This window comes from Ursus maritimus, unplaced genomic scaffold (assembly GCF_017311325.1).
Source record: "Ursus maritimus isolate PB19 unplaced genomic scaffold, ASM1731132v1 scaffold_7, whole genome shotgun sequence".
Classification (NCBI taxonomy): Eukaryota; Metazoa; Chordata; class Mammalia; order Carnivora; family Ursidae; genus Ursus; species Ursus maritimus.
In genome coordinates this window covers 31,709,066-31,724,552 of record NW_024426885.1, presented here as the reverse complement: position 1 = coordinate 31,724,552, position 15,487 = coordinate 31,709,066, and the positions used below count along the sequence as shown (strand labels likewise).

Genomic DNA, 15,487 nt, shown 5'->3' with positions numbered 1-15,487 from the left:
AGCTCCTTATCACTAAGAAGCCCGAGGGATAAACTACATGAAATCAACTTTACTCCTTGACCTCCCCTTTGCTTGCCCTGGGATGCTGAGTCCACTGGTACCTTTATTGGAAAGGGAGTTTTCATATTGGTTCATCTATTGTACTCAAATTATTTTTACGAGCTGATAAACCTGAACTGGTGGTTAGGATGGGTTAAGGATAAAATTAGGGTTGAGAAAAACCAAACAAACCCGAACTGACAGCTTAAAAACTCCATATTATTTTTGTCCACCCGAATCTTCCATCTTGGCAATTACCTGCTCAACAATAGATGCCAGGCGCCCCAGGGCAAGGCCACACTCATCCCCGCGCGTTACTACAGCACTTCCGAGCTTCACCACGATTCTCTTGGCATGCTTCAGCTCACTGCGGTGGGCGAAAGACTTGCCGTGTGCACGACTGAGGGGTACAGTGATAAAGGGGATATTGCTCCAAGAACGAACATGTCTGATGGCTGAAGGCTGGATACAATCTGCAGCTCCCAAATAAAGTCAAATGCAAGATAAAAGAAAAATATATAATATAAATTTCTCATTAAAAAGATACACATACAATATTAACCAGTTTAGCCAAAAAAAAAAAAAAATAACTTTATTATTCTTAACTAAGTAAAACCAGTAAATCAAAAGCCAGTATATCCAGCATGTTCTTATTCTAGCACTGTGTGGAGTTTACACCAAGTACACAGATCCCAGATACACTCAAACACTGTGAAGAGTTTAAACAAAACAATCTTTCCTGAAGATAAGTTGGCAAAATATATCAAAAGTCTTAAAAATGTTCCCGTCTTTTGATCCAGTAATTCTGTGTTTGGAAATTTATTCTAAGAAACTAATTAGAGATGGAAACAGAGATTTATCAGAAGGCTGTTCATAGTGTTATTCATAATAGGAAAAATCACAAACAGAGTAAACATCCAAAAAAGGAAGAAGGGTCAATTAACTTTTTCATAATTTTTAATAACATAGGAAAATGCTCCTGACATGTTAGTTTCCTATGTGTCTAAATGCACAGAAAAAAAGATGAAAATAAATCAAAAATGTTTTTATTTTTGATGGAATTACAAGTGATTTCAATTTTCTTCCTTATTGTCTATGTCTTCCAAATTTAAGCAATAAAAATACATGGCTTTTATCATCAAAAAAATGTGTGCTTTTAAAGAAACCAAACCACTATAAAAAGAGAGTGAGCCTGACTAGCAAGGACAATAAAGAACAAAGTAATTGGTTATGAGTAGTAAAAAATCATAACTAAGCCACCTACAAATTTTCTCTCTGACATGGTAGCATGATTTCAGATGTCTGTTAACAATGATTAAAAACACTGGATAGCTTTCTGAAGGGCAAGGAATGTTGGAGTCAGATACTCTCAATCCCTTTGGAAATCTGCCTCTAAGCAATCCTTTCCTGATCCTTCTTTCTTGCAATGCTATACAGGATTTCTAAGGAAGCAAATGTTATATATGCATATACACACACGAACGCACACACACACAATCTCTCATGTATAGATATAGATAATCTTGATTAAAAAACTAAAGATTTATCTACATAAAGCCAAAAGTAGAACAGTAGAAGCTGAATGTCAGGAACTGAATACCTTCACCACTTCTCATGGGCCCAACTCCTCCTGCTGGCTACTTCCTAATTACGCATTAGCCCTTCCTCTCACGAATGAAAAGACTTCTCTACTTTGAGCAAGGCACACTGCCACCAGTCAAAAGACTACATTTCCCAGACTTTTTGTGCAACCAAACATGGCCATGTGACTAAGTTCTGGTTAGCGAGATACATGAAAATGTTATGTGGGACTTCTAGGAATTTCGTTCAAAAGAGAAGTGCTTCCTTCTTCCCTTCACCCATCCTGCTGCTTAGAAAATGGGTATTAGGCAGGAACTCAAACATAATTTTAGACTACAAGGAAAACATCAAGAACTTTGGAGTAACAAGGAAGAAGTAGTATGGATGCCCAATGATTTCACAGAGCTATTCTGAAAGCCCTGGACTGCCTCCCTTCTTAGAGAACCCCAGGTTCCTTTCAAAAGAGAGAGGGTTGCCTGGCTAGCTCCATGGGTAGAGCATGCAACTTCGGATCTTGGGGTTGTGGGTTCGAGCCCCTCGTTGGGTATAGAGATTACTTAAAAATAAAAATCTTTAAAAAAAAAAGAGAGAGAGAGAAACAGACTTTTATCCTGTTTGAGCCATTATTATTTTGGAGTTTCTATTACACACACCTGACCTAATTGTAACTGACACAGAAGAATGAGTGCACAGGCAGAGGCACAGGTGAGGCCTTGCTGATGGATGGTCTCACTCACAGCAAACGGACCTTCTCTTGGTGGGATTCCCTGATTGCAAGAAGTCAAGATGAGTAGTGCAGGTCCTCAGCAGGACTAAACTTTAGGTACTTCATCCTCAAAGAGTTCTCTATGTGTCATTACAGGCAATTAATAAGTATTTGAATGAATTACTAGAGTAATCATTCTAAGCCACTATTCTACAATATTGTACAGTAACTTCCTCCACTGAAATCAACCATTATCACCTCCCTTTATAGTTACAGACAGATTACCCAGATTTCTCTAGAGCCACTACCTCTAACTCCTGACCCCTAACTCCTCTAACTACAGTGTAGCTTCTATTGTTTTCTCTATGCTGTAACAATGGAGGGTAAAGTGAGCAGAATCTTATTCTCATGGACCAGAAGATCACTGTGTATTCTCCTTCCTCTCTGCCGCCTTCACACACAAATCTTAGAATGAGTATTTTTAATGAAGCAGTCAAGAGTCCTTTCTTCCCCCTCTTAAATGACCACTATAATAAGTGATTATGTTTCAAGTTTGCGGAGATACAAGAAAGATGATATGGTCTTTTTTCACAACCGGCTTGAAGTCCAGTTCCGGGCACAAAGCTGCTCAGTAAGTCCATCCATCATCTGGGATGGAACTGGGACCTGGCACCCTCCTGGACCCACAGATGGGTTGTCTCTTCCTGGTGGGGGAGTCCCAGGGACTACCAGGCTGATTTGTTGTTGGGGCTAAGTTCTGTGAAGAGTTCCCTTTCTTCATTAAGTTCATCAATATAGGTACTGTGGCGCAGTCTTCAGTGATATTATCATAAGCAATTATATATATACCTAAGTCTAAGCTTAAAAGTTGTATACATAATAATTCTGGCCTCATTGACCTGAGAGAGAGAGGGCTGGTAGAAGGAGAGACTTACTCCCCTGGGGTTTGGACCTGGGATCTCAGTGGCTATTTGCAAAGCTCAGAGCTACACCCAAGTATCCTGTATCCCTTTGATAGCTGTCAGGACTAGGCCTGATAGCCATTTTTCCTTCCTGTCCCTGCAGGCCTGGTCCTGTCCTGGAGAGTGCTAAGCATGGGTGGAGCAATGTAAGAGCACTCTTAAAGACACAGGGTAGTCCAGGCGATCAAATGGCAGAAACCAATCAGAATCTAGCAGGCCAGGTTAGCATGAAACAGGCTCCTGACCCACAGTCTTTATCAGCAAAGATACCAGCACAAGGGCGTGCTAGGCAGTCAAGGGTCATTCTGGCTGCAGACAACTGGGTTGCCGCAGATAAGCGCTGACTAGATTCAAGAGGAAAACAACTATGAATAAGCTTTCGAGCAAGTAAAGACTCAGTTATATCCAGTGGATTCTAGCACCAGGGAGAGTTCTATGGGATCCAGGGCTTTTTGGGCTTCCTGTTCAACAATGCTGAGGACTGTATTACTCCTATATTGATCCTACCTTTCTTGAGGGCATTTTTTATGTTCTACAGTATTTCATACTTTTTAGAGTCCATCCTGAGGATTGAGAAGGTCTTGATTAGTTAAGAAAAATCCAAGGCTTCTGGAGGGGCATCTTCCCATCTTCTAGGGAACCTTTAGGCTCTAAGTCCCACAGAAAAGCCATCTCCTCCTGGTTAGTATGAGGGGATACTGAGAGATATGTGTGTGTACCGTGCTGGGGGTGGGGGTGAAAAGCGAGTTGTCCATATTCTTCAAAAATGCTATGCACCATACTCCAAGGGAGAAGTCTGTTACCTTTCCAGCATCAGAGTCCTTATGCTCAGCAATCAATGAGCCTGTGTCCCAGGCCTGAACAAGAGAGGACCCTGATAGGATTTCTATCTCCCTTCCTGGCCTTCCATTTCCTTCTGTGTTTATATGTATACGCTTTCTCACTTTGCCTTTCTTATTTCTTTTCTGTTCTTCTGCTTATCATGATCAGTAAACACAGGGCTCCAGAATCCAGAGAAATCTGGATACAAAAATGGAAAAATCTAGGGAAAAGATCAGAAAGTACCTCTTTCTGCGAATTACACTAATGAGAATAAACAATAATAACAATAAAAATACTGAATACTTACTATATACTAAGAGCTGTGTTAGGTATTCACACACCTTTTACAGAGGCAGAAGATATATAAAAGGACAGGTTCTGGAGCTAGACTGTCTGGGTTGGAATCTCAATCCTTCTGCTCATTTGCTGTTACCTTACCTATCTCATAAGGTTGCTGTAGGGGATAAAACGAATTGATGCATGAACAAAATTGGCACAAAATAAACACTCAATAAATATTAGCTGGTGTTATAAAAAAAAAAGTGTCTGCTATTCCTATCATCATACTGAATTCTCATGAGTTAAGCCTCATGAGTTAAGTATTATTATGAGTTAGTTGGTGTTATTATTAGACTCATTTTATAAATAAGGAAACTGAGGTCCAGAGAAGCTGAGTAACTTGCTAATAACATTACCAGACTGCAAAAATGGCCACAACACTTTGAAGCTTCTTCCATCGACAGGTAGAATCTGCTCTCCCCGCCTTGAATCTGAGCTAGCCCTGTGACTTATTTTGATTAATAAAACGTAGCACAAGTAACACTGCATAAATTCTGAGCTTAGGCTTCAAGAGGCCTTGTGGCTTCCACACGTGCTCTACTTGGGAACCGTGAAGGCATCATATGAAAAGCCGTGTTTAATGGACGGCACTGGAGGAGATAATGCTAAGTGAAATAAGTCAAGCAGAGAAAGACAACTATCATATGATTTCTCTCATCTATGGAACATAAGAACTAGGATGATCAGTAGGGGAAGAAAGGGATAAAGAAAGGGGGGGTAATCAGAAGGGGGAATGAAACATGAGAGACTATGGACTATGAGAAACAAACTGAGGACCTCAGAGGGGAGGGGGGTGGGGGAATGGGATAGACCGGTGATGGGTAGTAAGGAGGGCACGTATTGCATGGTGCACTGGGTGTTATACACAACTAATGAATCATCGAGCCTTACATCGGAAACCGGGGATGTACTGTATGGTGACTAACATAATATAATAAAAAATCATAAAAAAAAAAAAAAAAAAAAAGCCGTGTTTAGCCTGCTGGAGGATGAGAGACCGTATGGAACAGAGACAATCCATCATCCCAGCAAAGACTGCCCAGCCCTCAGCAATCAGCCCCGAGCCAAAGAGTTCTGACACAGATATAGAACCACCATGCAGCTGAGCCGGGTCCAACACAGAATTGTGACCTAAATCTATAGTTGTTTTAAGTCACTAAAGTTACTTAGTGAGTAACTAGTACAGCTAGTTTTAAAACCCAGGGCACCTGGCTCCAGACCTTGATCTTTTCTCCCTTATATTTTTCTTTATGTGAATGAGAAATAGAGATTTTGGAGCTAGGGATTTTTTTCCTGGATGATAAGCTTTTTAGTTGATAAGCAAGTTCTCTTACAATAAGGTCTGGAGACTATTGGTAAGATTTAATTGATATTAAGGAGACAGCCACTCAAAACACGATAAACAGCCTTTCAACAAATGCTGCTAGAATAACTAAGTGTCCAGAGGCAAAACCAAGAACCTTGACCTAAACCTTACACCTTATACAAAAATTAACTCAAAATGGATCATACACTTTAACGTAAAATGTAAAGCTATAAAACTTTTAGAAAAAACATAGGAGGAAATCTTCAGGAAATCTACACAAAGCTCTTAGACTTGACCCCAAATGTACAATAAATGAAAGAAAATATTGATAAGTGGAACGTCATCAAAATAAAAAAACTTTACTCTGTGAAAGATCCTGTTAAAGGAATGAAATGACAAGCTATAAATTGGGAGAAAATACTTTCAAACCACGTATCCGTAAAGGACTAGTACCTAGAAGAGAAAGAACTCTAAAAATTCAAAGGTAAAAAAACAGTCCAATTAAAGATAAGAAAGAAACATTTCACTAAAGAGGATATAAAGATGGCCAAATAGTACATGAAAAGATGTTCAACATTATTAATCCTTAGGGAAAAGCAAGTTAAAACCATACTGAGGTGTCATTACACACTATCACAGTGGCTAAAATCAAAGAGTGACAACAAAGAATATTGATGAGGATGAAGAGAAAGCGGATTGCTCATACACTGCTGGGGTGTATGTAAAATGGTACAGCCATTCTCCAAAAACAGTTTGGTAGTTTCTTATATAACTAAACATGCAACTGCTATATGATCCAGCAATTGAACTCTTGGGCATTTATCCCAGAGAAATGCAAACTATGTCCACACAAAATCCTATACACAAATGCTCACAGCAGCCTTATTTATACCAGTAAAAGATTGGAAACAACCAGATGCCTTTCAATGGGTGAATGGTTACACTAACTGTGATATACCCATACCATTAAATACTACACTGAGTAATAAGAAGGAACTAAAAAAATACACACAACAACTTGGATGAATCTCCACAGAATTATGCTGAGTAAAAAAACCCATCCCCAAAGATCACATACTGTCTGACTTCATTTATATAACATTTTTTGAAATGACAAAATTATAGAAATGGAGAACGGATTAGTGGTTGCCAGGGGTTAGGGATGGGGAGGAGGGGGATAGCCATAAAACAGAAAAGTTTCCACCTGTAGCGGTGGAAACGTTCTTGACTCTATCAATGTCAGTATCTGGACTGAGATACTGGAAGAACATGTAAAGGGCATAAGGGATCTCTCTGTATTAGTTCTTACAATAGCACATGAATCTACAATGGTCTCAAAATTACAACTTAACTACAAAAAAAGGTAATGAACAAAAACAGCCTATAAAAAAAACTTTGGGAGAATGAATATAGGTAACACTTTATTTGAAAATTTTAAATTAATTAATTAGGCATACAAAATGCTGTACAAAATTAATGTGTACAATTTGATGATTCCGTAGATAAGTATACAACTGTGAAACCATCACCACAGTTGATGCCATAAAGCTATCACCTCCAAAAGTTTCATTTTATTGATAAATACAAACACTCAGAACATTTCACCAGTAGGCTGCTTCCTTGCTTACTGTCTTTGTCCAATTCTCCCAAATTACGTTTTTTTCTCCTTTAAAATCTTGCTTGAAACACACTTCCAAACTCCCCACATCCTTCTAAGTTTCCTATGGTACCTACGAGATCTGGAGAGGGCTGTGGATTGGACCCAGGGCAGGAGATGCTGGCGGAAGGGCTGGAACCCGGAGCAGTAGACTTGACTCAACATGCTGCGATGTGGTCACTGATCAAAGTATCTGTAGAACGCATTTTTAAAAGATGAAAATGAAAATGATAGGCAATTAACTTTAATTTCTTCCACTTCCTCATACTCTCAATGAAAACTTGATTCTTCTGCTCCAAACTCCTCTGTATTAAGGACAACCCCACCTGTTCTGTATATAGAAAAGAGAAAGACACGAAATGGCTCCTTCCCAGGTCCCACCTCCATCCTTCCTTTCCTAGGACCTCCTTAGTTTTTATGTAAGCAAATGACAATTAAGGATTATAAATACTCTGAGTGACAAAAAAAGTTAAAGTACAATGTTTCTGTATTGATACTAAATCTTCACTACAGTTCCTACACCATTAGGAAGTCTCAAACAAATCAAAAACAGATCCAAATTCAGTAAGCGGCCATCTCCACCTTCCTGCTATCACCTCCCAAAAGAACTCTGAAAACCCTGGTATTTGAAATGTCAGCTTGACCCCTGCTGACACAAGAAGAGGATGGAAAGCCAGAGGCTACTGTCATCTTTCTTCCTGCTGTCCTCAGGAATCTAAAGCTCACTCTTGCATGCCTGGAGGGAGCGCAATGCCTGCAAATGGTTGGCATTTTAAATGAGTATGGGCACATCCCATAGAGGATGAGTACATGGCTAGAAACCCGAGCTAGGAATATGGTGGTTATGGGCATTTTCCTGCCCTAAGGCAAACTTGAGGCTTTAGATAAAGAATAGTTTATTTCACAAAAATGTAGGGGGCTCCCTCCTATATATGCACAGGAGAAGAAACCATTCATTATTGCAGCTCTCATGCTACAGGGACAATTGCTGTTTTCACGATAAGAAAAACACTGCACCCTCTTTGCTTGTAGGCTTCTTTTTAACTTTTGCTCTGTGGATTGGTGAATATATTCCAACCCTCTTAAACGTGTCTCAAGAGACTAGCAGTTAGCCCCACAGTGAAGAGAAACAAGCAGTGGCATGTACTGCTCTTCAATTTATACTGCACAAAGGCACAGACAGAGAGAGGAGAGAAGAGATTGGCAGGATACATCTGCTGTAAAAGAGATGTCATCCAACAGGCAACAGAAAGTGTTAAGTGCTGTCCTTGTTGACTTAGTTTGTGACAGTCTGGAAGATCCCAAGAGAAAATTATCCGCGTAACATTTAAGGAGGACATAAGCCCATGGTCTCTGTGTGCCGCTTATATAAATTCCTTCCGTAATTTTTTTTGTTCTTTTAAAATTTTATTTATTTGTCAGAGAGCGCGAGAGCGCGCACAAGCAGGGAGAGCAGCAGGCAGAGGGAGAAGCAGGCTCCTTGCTGAGCAAGGGGCTGGATGCAGGACTCGATCCCAGGACCCCGAGATCATGACCTGAGCCGAAGGCTGACACTAAACCACCCAGGTGTGCCTTCTTCAGTAGTTGTTGCTAAGCAATTATTTACATAGGAATTCTTCAACAGTAATGCCAAAGGATAAAATAATCAAATTGTGACACTAAAATTCTAGTTCTGTCTCCTTCATGAAAACTTTCTCAGCAGCTCTAGCATTCAAAGTTGGATATAATCCTACAGGTTAGCTTTTAACTGGTTTATGTGTTACTGTTGCTTTTCCCGCCTGGATTATAAACTTCCCACTGACAGCATGGTAAATTGGACAGGGAACATGGATTGTAGAGTTGGACAGATTTGGGTTTCAGCCCTGAGCTTGCTATGCTAGCTATGTGCCTTTTGGAAGGTTACTGAATCTTTCCAAGCCTCAGTTTCCTCTTTTGTAAATCAGGGACTATAAAAGTAAGGAGCTCTTGGGATTATTGTGAGAATTAAATGTGACAATGCATGGAATCTTGGGTATAACAGATGCTCAACAAATGTCAGCTGTGCTCCTTCTTTTAGGCACTAATCATGTCTTTATTTCCTTTATCTTTATTTCCTTCAGGATGTGCCACAGGCATTCAATAAATATTCTCTGATGGACATAATCACGAATTATACTTATTGATTGCATACCTCTCTCTTATCTAAGAATAACTGAAAGCTCTGAGTGTTCAAGGTCTCTAACTTGTTAGGTTCAAGACTGACCTAGAAACCAAGCCTTCCTGGCCTCTCCCCTGTACCACACACCTCTGACTGACTGCAATGAATGGTTCTCCTGTCTGAGTTTATTATGCTCTCAAAAAGCAGACAGCTGATTCCAGGGAGCAAAGGGTATGTGTGTGTCTAGACTCAATATCATCAGTTAAAAAAAAGTTTCCATGTTTTCACTCATGTCATTTCTGAAGCCCCATTTTTACTCAGTAAAAAGATTTTATTTATTCCACAGAGAGAAAGAGGGAGAGAAAGAGCACAAGAAAGGGAAGCAGCAGGAAGAGGCAGAGGGAGAGGGAGAAGCAGACTCCCCACTGAGCAAGGAGCACGATGTGGGGCTCCAACCCAGGACCCTGGGATCATGACCTGAGCCGAAGGCAGCCGCTTAACCGACTAAGCCACCCTGGCGCCCCCACTCGTTTTAAACAGAATGCCTTTATCCTACTGATTTGGACAAAGAACTGAACTTTAGTCCCAACAAACTTCACTCAGAAAGACAGGTTTGGTATACGGTTCACCACTCAAAGACAAAGACGGTGTAATAAGCCCGCCGCCTCAGAGAGCAGGGGATAATGATGGGGGGCGGGGGAGTCTGGGTGCGCCCCGGTGTGCCCCGGAGGTACTACTCACAGAGCGTGTGCCACACTGCAAAGGGCGGTCGTGAGCGAACTCCCCCGCTGCTGGGGGCCTGATTTTGAAAGAGAGGGTCACGAAAGCCCACAGGCCGCTGAGACGGCCTGTGGCCAGTTACAAACCAGGGAACATCACCAGCTCACCAGCTGCCAGGCAGGTGCACTGGAAGCTGACTCCGGACTCCCGGAAAGGGGTCCGCTGAGCCCTCAGGCCTCCACCTGGACCAGTTCCTCCACGTGGGAGTAACCAAGGGCGGCCGCGCAGGTCAGGTGCCCCAAGCCCCTCGTACCCTGGAGCCTCCCCGCCCGGGCATATGGGACCACAACGGCGGCCAGCGCTCCCTGGGCTGCCCAGGCAGCCGCCATCTGCCTCTGCGATCCCACACCCAGTCGCTGGCCCGGCCTCCCGCCGGCCGGCGCCCCCACAGCCCCCTGGGTCGCCCGCGGGCCGACGTGCACCCCTTCCTCCGCCGCGGCCCGCGCGCCCCATCAGCCCCCGCGGAAGCGCCGGCGCCGAGCCATCCCCGCCGCCATGCCCGCTCCGTACCTGCTTCACGCCGCCGTCCGACCCCGCCGCCTGGCCCGCACTCCACGCCGGGCAGATTCTGGCGCCGGCTTACTCTCTTTTTTCTTCCGTCCACGTCCCGCAAGATGACGTTACGTCAGCGACGTTGGACTAAACACAGGCCGCGGAGCCTCCGCTGCTGACGTGGGGCGAAGGGCTGAGCCGGAGCTACGCGGCGGCAACAGCGTAGGCGCCTTGGAGAATCGGGTCTGCGCTCCACGTGGCGGGCCCCGCCCGCCCAGGCCCGGGCAGACGCCGGGAGGCGGGGCTCGACATCTCGGGGTGCACGTCCACGTCCCGCTAGGGGAACAGGGGCCCCACCAGGCTTCGCAGGGAGGAGAGAAATATGCCTGGCTTCCGTAGGTGCTGGTAGATCCTATAAGGTGTGTCTGTCAGTGTTGGGCATTATATCCCAGGCGCGCCTCAGAAATAGGTTGGTGCAATTTTGCACATACTTGTATTTACAGAATCCACACTTTCGGCAAACTTCTGCTGTTTAAATGAGAAAATTTTGTCACTGCGATAAAATGATTCGCCCCCTTGTCGTCTGGAGGTTTCCCGAAAGGTCCCAGCCCAACTCTTACTCTGCAAGGGCATTGGTGAGAGTATTGCATTTAAAAATAGTTGTATTTTTTTAAAAAAGTTGTATTTAATCCCTGACAATTAGAACTATTCCAAAGGTGAATGCAGATCCACCCTTAAAATTAGAGCTCAGAGTCTTCCTCTTTCCTACTAGTGTTTTCCTCAGAGGGCATATTTTGTATAGGCACAGGCAGAGCTGGACAGGTGTCGGGGTGGGAACTGCACAGCACTTGACTGGAGGTCAGTGACGAGGAAAGCGTCTTCCTCTTCTTGAGAACATTGCTGGGTCTACTTATTCATTTCCTCATTCATTAACATTGCCTACTTTATGTGCCAGGCATTCCCTAGGTGTGGAGGAAGACATCATCCCTTTCCTAAATGAATTCACAGCCTTATGGGAGAGACAGATATGTGAGCAAATGATTACAACACAACCCAATTAACCCTAGAGGAAGGGGTGCCCAGGGATTCAGGCAGGGCTTTAAAAAGAGTAGACATTTGAGTTGTGGTTTGAAGGACGAAAAATAAGTCATTCGCCTAGAAATGGGAAGCAGGATCATATGAGAAAGAGGAGATGCAATAAGCAAAGGCATAAGATGTCCTATGAGAAGAGGCTGCATGTGGGACATGACAGGAGAGGTGTTTGGGGGGGGGGGCACCTTGCAAGAGGATTTCTGTGTCACACCAAAGAGCTTCAATTTTATCATCCTCAAAGGTAGAGAACCATGACTTTTAAGGTACTGGAATGGCACAATGATGAGATTTGTGTCTGAAATTAGTAAAGAAGGGTAGAAGCTGGGAGGCTGGTTAGCTTAGTACAAAGGCCCAATTAAGAAATGATGACTGGAAGGGAGGCTCCAGCAGTGGGCATGGGGAGCATAAAGTGGGGAGATCTGACATCACTTACTACTTTAAAGTTGGGGGGATGGTGGTGAGAGAAGAGGAGGGATTCTTGCAAATCTGGTTATGCTGCACTATAGTAGGTTAGGAAACAGATGAAGGGAGTTCTTTGAGGTGAACAATGAGAACACTGAACAGGGGTTAAGTTGTCAGCTCTTTGGCTTTGAAGTCAGCTTGAGGATACAAAAGTAATAAAAGTGCTTTCCAGTAAGTTTCATCTGGTACTTCAGCTTTTAAAATTCTCACCATGAACTTAGAACAAATTAGGTAACTGTGGGGATAGTCAAAGCCATTAGAGACAGGCCTTCTCCACTTGGGAAATGCTTTCCTAGTTCTTCTCTTAAACCACTCATCGCCTTAGGTAATTGCTTGTCTGTCTTTCCTGCTAGAATATAAGCTCTTGAGCATAGAAAAGTATGTTCCTGGCACATAATAGACACTCAGTAAATATTTGATAAATGAATGAATTCCTTTGGGTTTAGTTTTCTCAAATAAGAAATGGACTAATAACACTGATATTGTCTATTCCATAGGGTTGTTAAGAGGAACAAATATAGAAATCCTTTACACTGTACATTTTCTACTTTATTTGTAACTGTTATTTGATTTTTATTACTATTTTACTATTAATATTCTACCCCACCAGTGAGGAGAAAGGAGTGGGATATGTGACTATGGATTGGGAGAAACCAAATCCAGAAATATAAGCTAGTTTGCGCCTCTGCAGAAATAGAGGAAATAACTCAGCCATGGTATCCTTCCTGCATATGATTTTTTAAATGATTTTTTTTATGGGAAGGATCTAATTTTTGTCTCAGCAAATGGAAATAGAGTTGGCCATGACTAGAAAGTCACATAGGAAGTGGACTATTTAGAACTGGACTATAGGGGGGCGCCTGGGTAGCGCAGTCGTTAAGCGTCTGCCTTCGGCTCAGGGCGTGATCCTGGCGTTCCAGGATCGAGTCCCACATCGGGCTCCTCTGCTGGGAGCCTGCTTCTTCCTCTCCCACTCCCCTGCTGTGTTCCCTCTCTCGCTGGCTGTCTCTCTGTCACATAAATAAATAAAATCTTAAAAAAAAAAAAAAAACTGGACTATAGGAATACGGGATTGAAGACTACTTTACATGCTACGGAGTATTGGTTTAAGTTATATTAGTCTTGGGTTCTTTAATTATTGATAAATATTCAAATAAGGCAATTTACTAGGAGGAGTAACTTACAGTCTCTAAGAGCAAGAGGTAAAACCAAATCTCATGAGAGGTGGGTACAAGGCACTGGAAGTTGGGAACGAAAACTACCCTTCCTCTCTGGGTGTCTTGTTTACACTTCTCTCTGCACATCTGTTTCTTTTTTCCCCCTTTCAAGGTAGGCTCTTCATCAATGAACACTTGGTGGAAAATGGCTTCCTCAGCCCTCAAATATCCTTAGTTAGTGCCGGCTCCTGACTGACTTCCTGTCTTGGTCCCAGTTCCAAAGTCCTAGGAGAGAAAATCTTACTGGCCTAACTTGGTCCAGGACTCCACTTTTGGACTGGTGAGCTGTGGCTAGGAGAGGGAGGATCATGCAGGTAACATGAGCCTGGAAGCTGGGCCCACCTGTGGCAGAACTCTGAGTGATGGGAATTCTCAGAGAAAAGGCGGTAGGCTAGGCTCGTAGACATATCACATGAGTTGGCAATGATAGGACAGATGCTTAAATGAAATCCGTTTCAGCAGTACTATACAACATCACTTCATAGTTTTGTAAACCAGGCTGCACATCAGAAGTACCAGAAAAGCCTTTTAAGCATACATATTCTCAGAACCTCCTTTTCCCACCAGTAAATCAGAATCTCTAGGGGTAGGGCCCAGAAATCAGTATTTTTATGAACTACCCCAGAAGATTATGATGTGACTGGCATTTCAGAACCCCTGATTCAAAGACAGGCCCAGAATGCCAAATAAACACATCAATAGAAAAGGGAAGTTACTCATAAATATAGAACATTATTACATACACTAGACAGAGAGTTTCCTTTTGGAGAGCATATATTTTCTTCAAAATATAGTTTTATTTTCTCTGATTATAAAAATCAGAAATGCTTATTTTTTTTTAAATCCCCATTTTGACATGTTAGCTTTCCAGACTTTGTTTGCCTAAGTACACATGTATAGCTTTTGTTTAAAAAAAAAAATGAGATCAAGAATATATGCCTTCCTTTGTAGTCTGTTTTGTTCACTTAAAAATAGATCATATTGTAATTAAGGTAAGTCTACTCAATTTTGAGTGGTTGTACAACATTGCAGTCTATGGATATATTATATTTAATTCTCCACTGTTGGATATTTTTTCCTCCTTGATTATGTCCAATAGGCGGAATTATTGGGCCAAAGTTTATTAACATTTTTAAGGCTTTCGATACATATTATCAAATAGTTATCTGCCCTTCTCTCCAAGTTTCTACCAGTTTATAATTCTCCCAAAAGTTTTTGAGAGTACTTGTTTCTCCACACCTATAATGTCTGCCTGGGATTTCAATTTCATTCTATCCAAATTGTACATACCCCTTTACAATAAAACTTGTTCCTTAAATTGAATTCATGGTTACAATACAGACCTTTTGTGCAGTAAGACAAATAGCTGATAACCTATGTAGATAAAAGGGAGGGAACTAAGATGACTGCATTGTTCTATAGATGGTTTAAAAAATGTTTTGAAGGTCTATTACAAGGAGAGTGAATAGAGATAACCATAAAATCTTATTTAAGGTATATTAAGTACTCTTGTAATTGGAAACTGGGTTTACAAGCTAATTAAATTAGCAGCGAGGAAGAGAACACTTGAGGTATTCCTGTCTTAGAAGAACAGGTATGCTGATTTCTGGTGTCAGATCTCTAAGTACTACAGTTTACAAGGGCATGGGAGAGCATGAAATGCCACTGCACACCCCCTAGGATGGCTAAAATAAGAAAGACAATAACAGGTGTTGGCAAAGATGTGGAGAAACTGGAATACTCACACACTGCTGGTGGGATTTCCTCTTTGGAAAGTACTTCGGCAGTTTTTCAACAACTTAAACACAGAGTTATCACATTACCCAGAAATTTACTCCTAGATATATACTCAAAATAAATAAAATCTTAAGTCCACACAAAAAATTGTACATGAA

At 42.0% G+C, this 15,487-nt stretch overlaps 1 protein-coding gene across 4 annotated transcripts in view; it reads right to left on the bottom strand.

Moving 5' to 3' along the window:
• ALDH18A1 (aldehyde dehydrogenase 18 family member A1) overlaps nucleotides 1–10,989 on the bottom strand; it is a 55,225-nt gene extending 44,236 nt beyond the window's left edge. For 2 of the 4 annotated variants that reach the window (XM_040624339.1, XM_040624338.1), the window contains exons 1-3: nucleotides 10,840–10,989; nucleotides 7,490–7,605; nucleotides 298–512 (exon numbers count right to left, since the gene is read on the bottom strand). In XM_040624339.1, coding sequence (XP_040480273.1) covers nucleotides 298–512; nucleotides 7,490–7,577 — 303 coding nt within the window. In that variant the 5' untranslated portion in view covers nucleotides 7,578–7,605; nucleotides 10,840–10,989. The remainder of the gene's footprint in view (nucleotides 1–297; nucleotides 513–7,489; nucleotides 7,606–10,839) is intronic. The other 2 variants (XM_040624337.1, XM_040624336.1) reach the window with 2 other exon arrangements.
• Nucleotides 10,990–15,487: the final 4,498 nt, after the last annotated feature.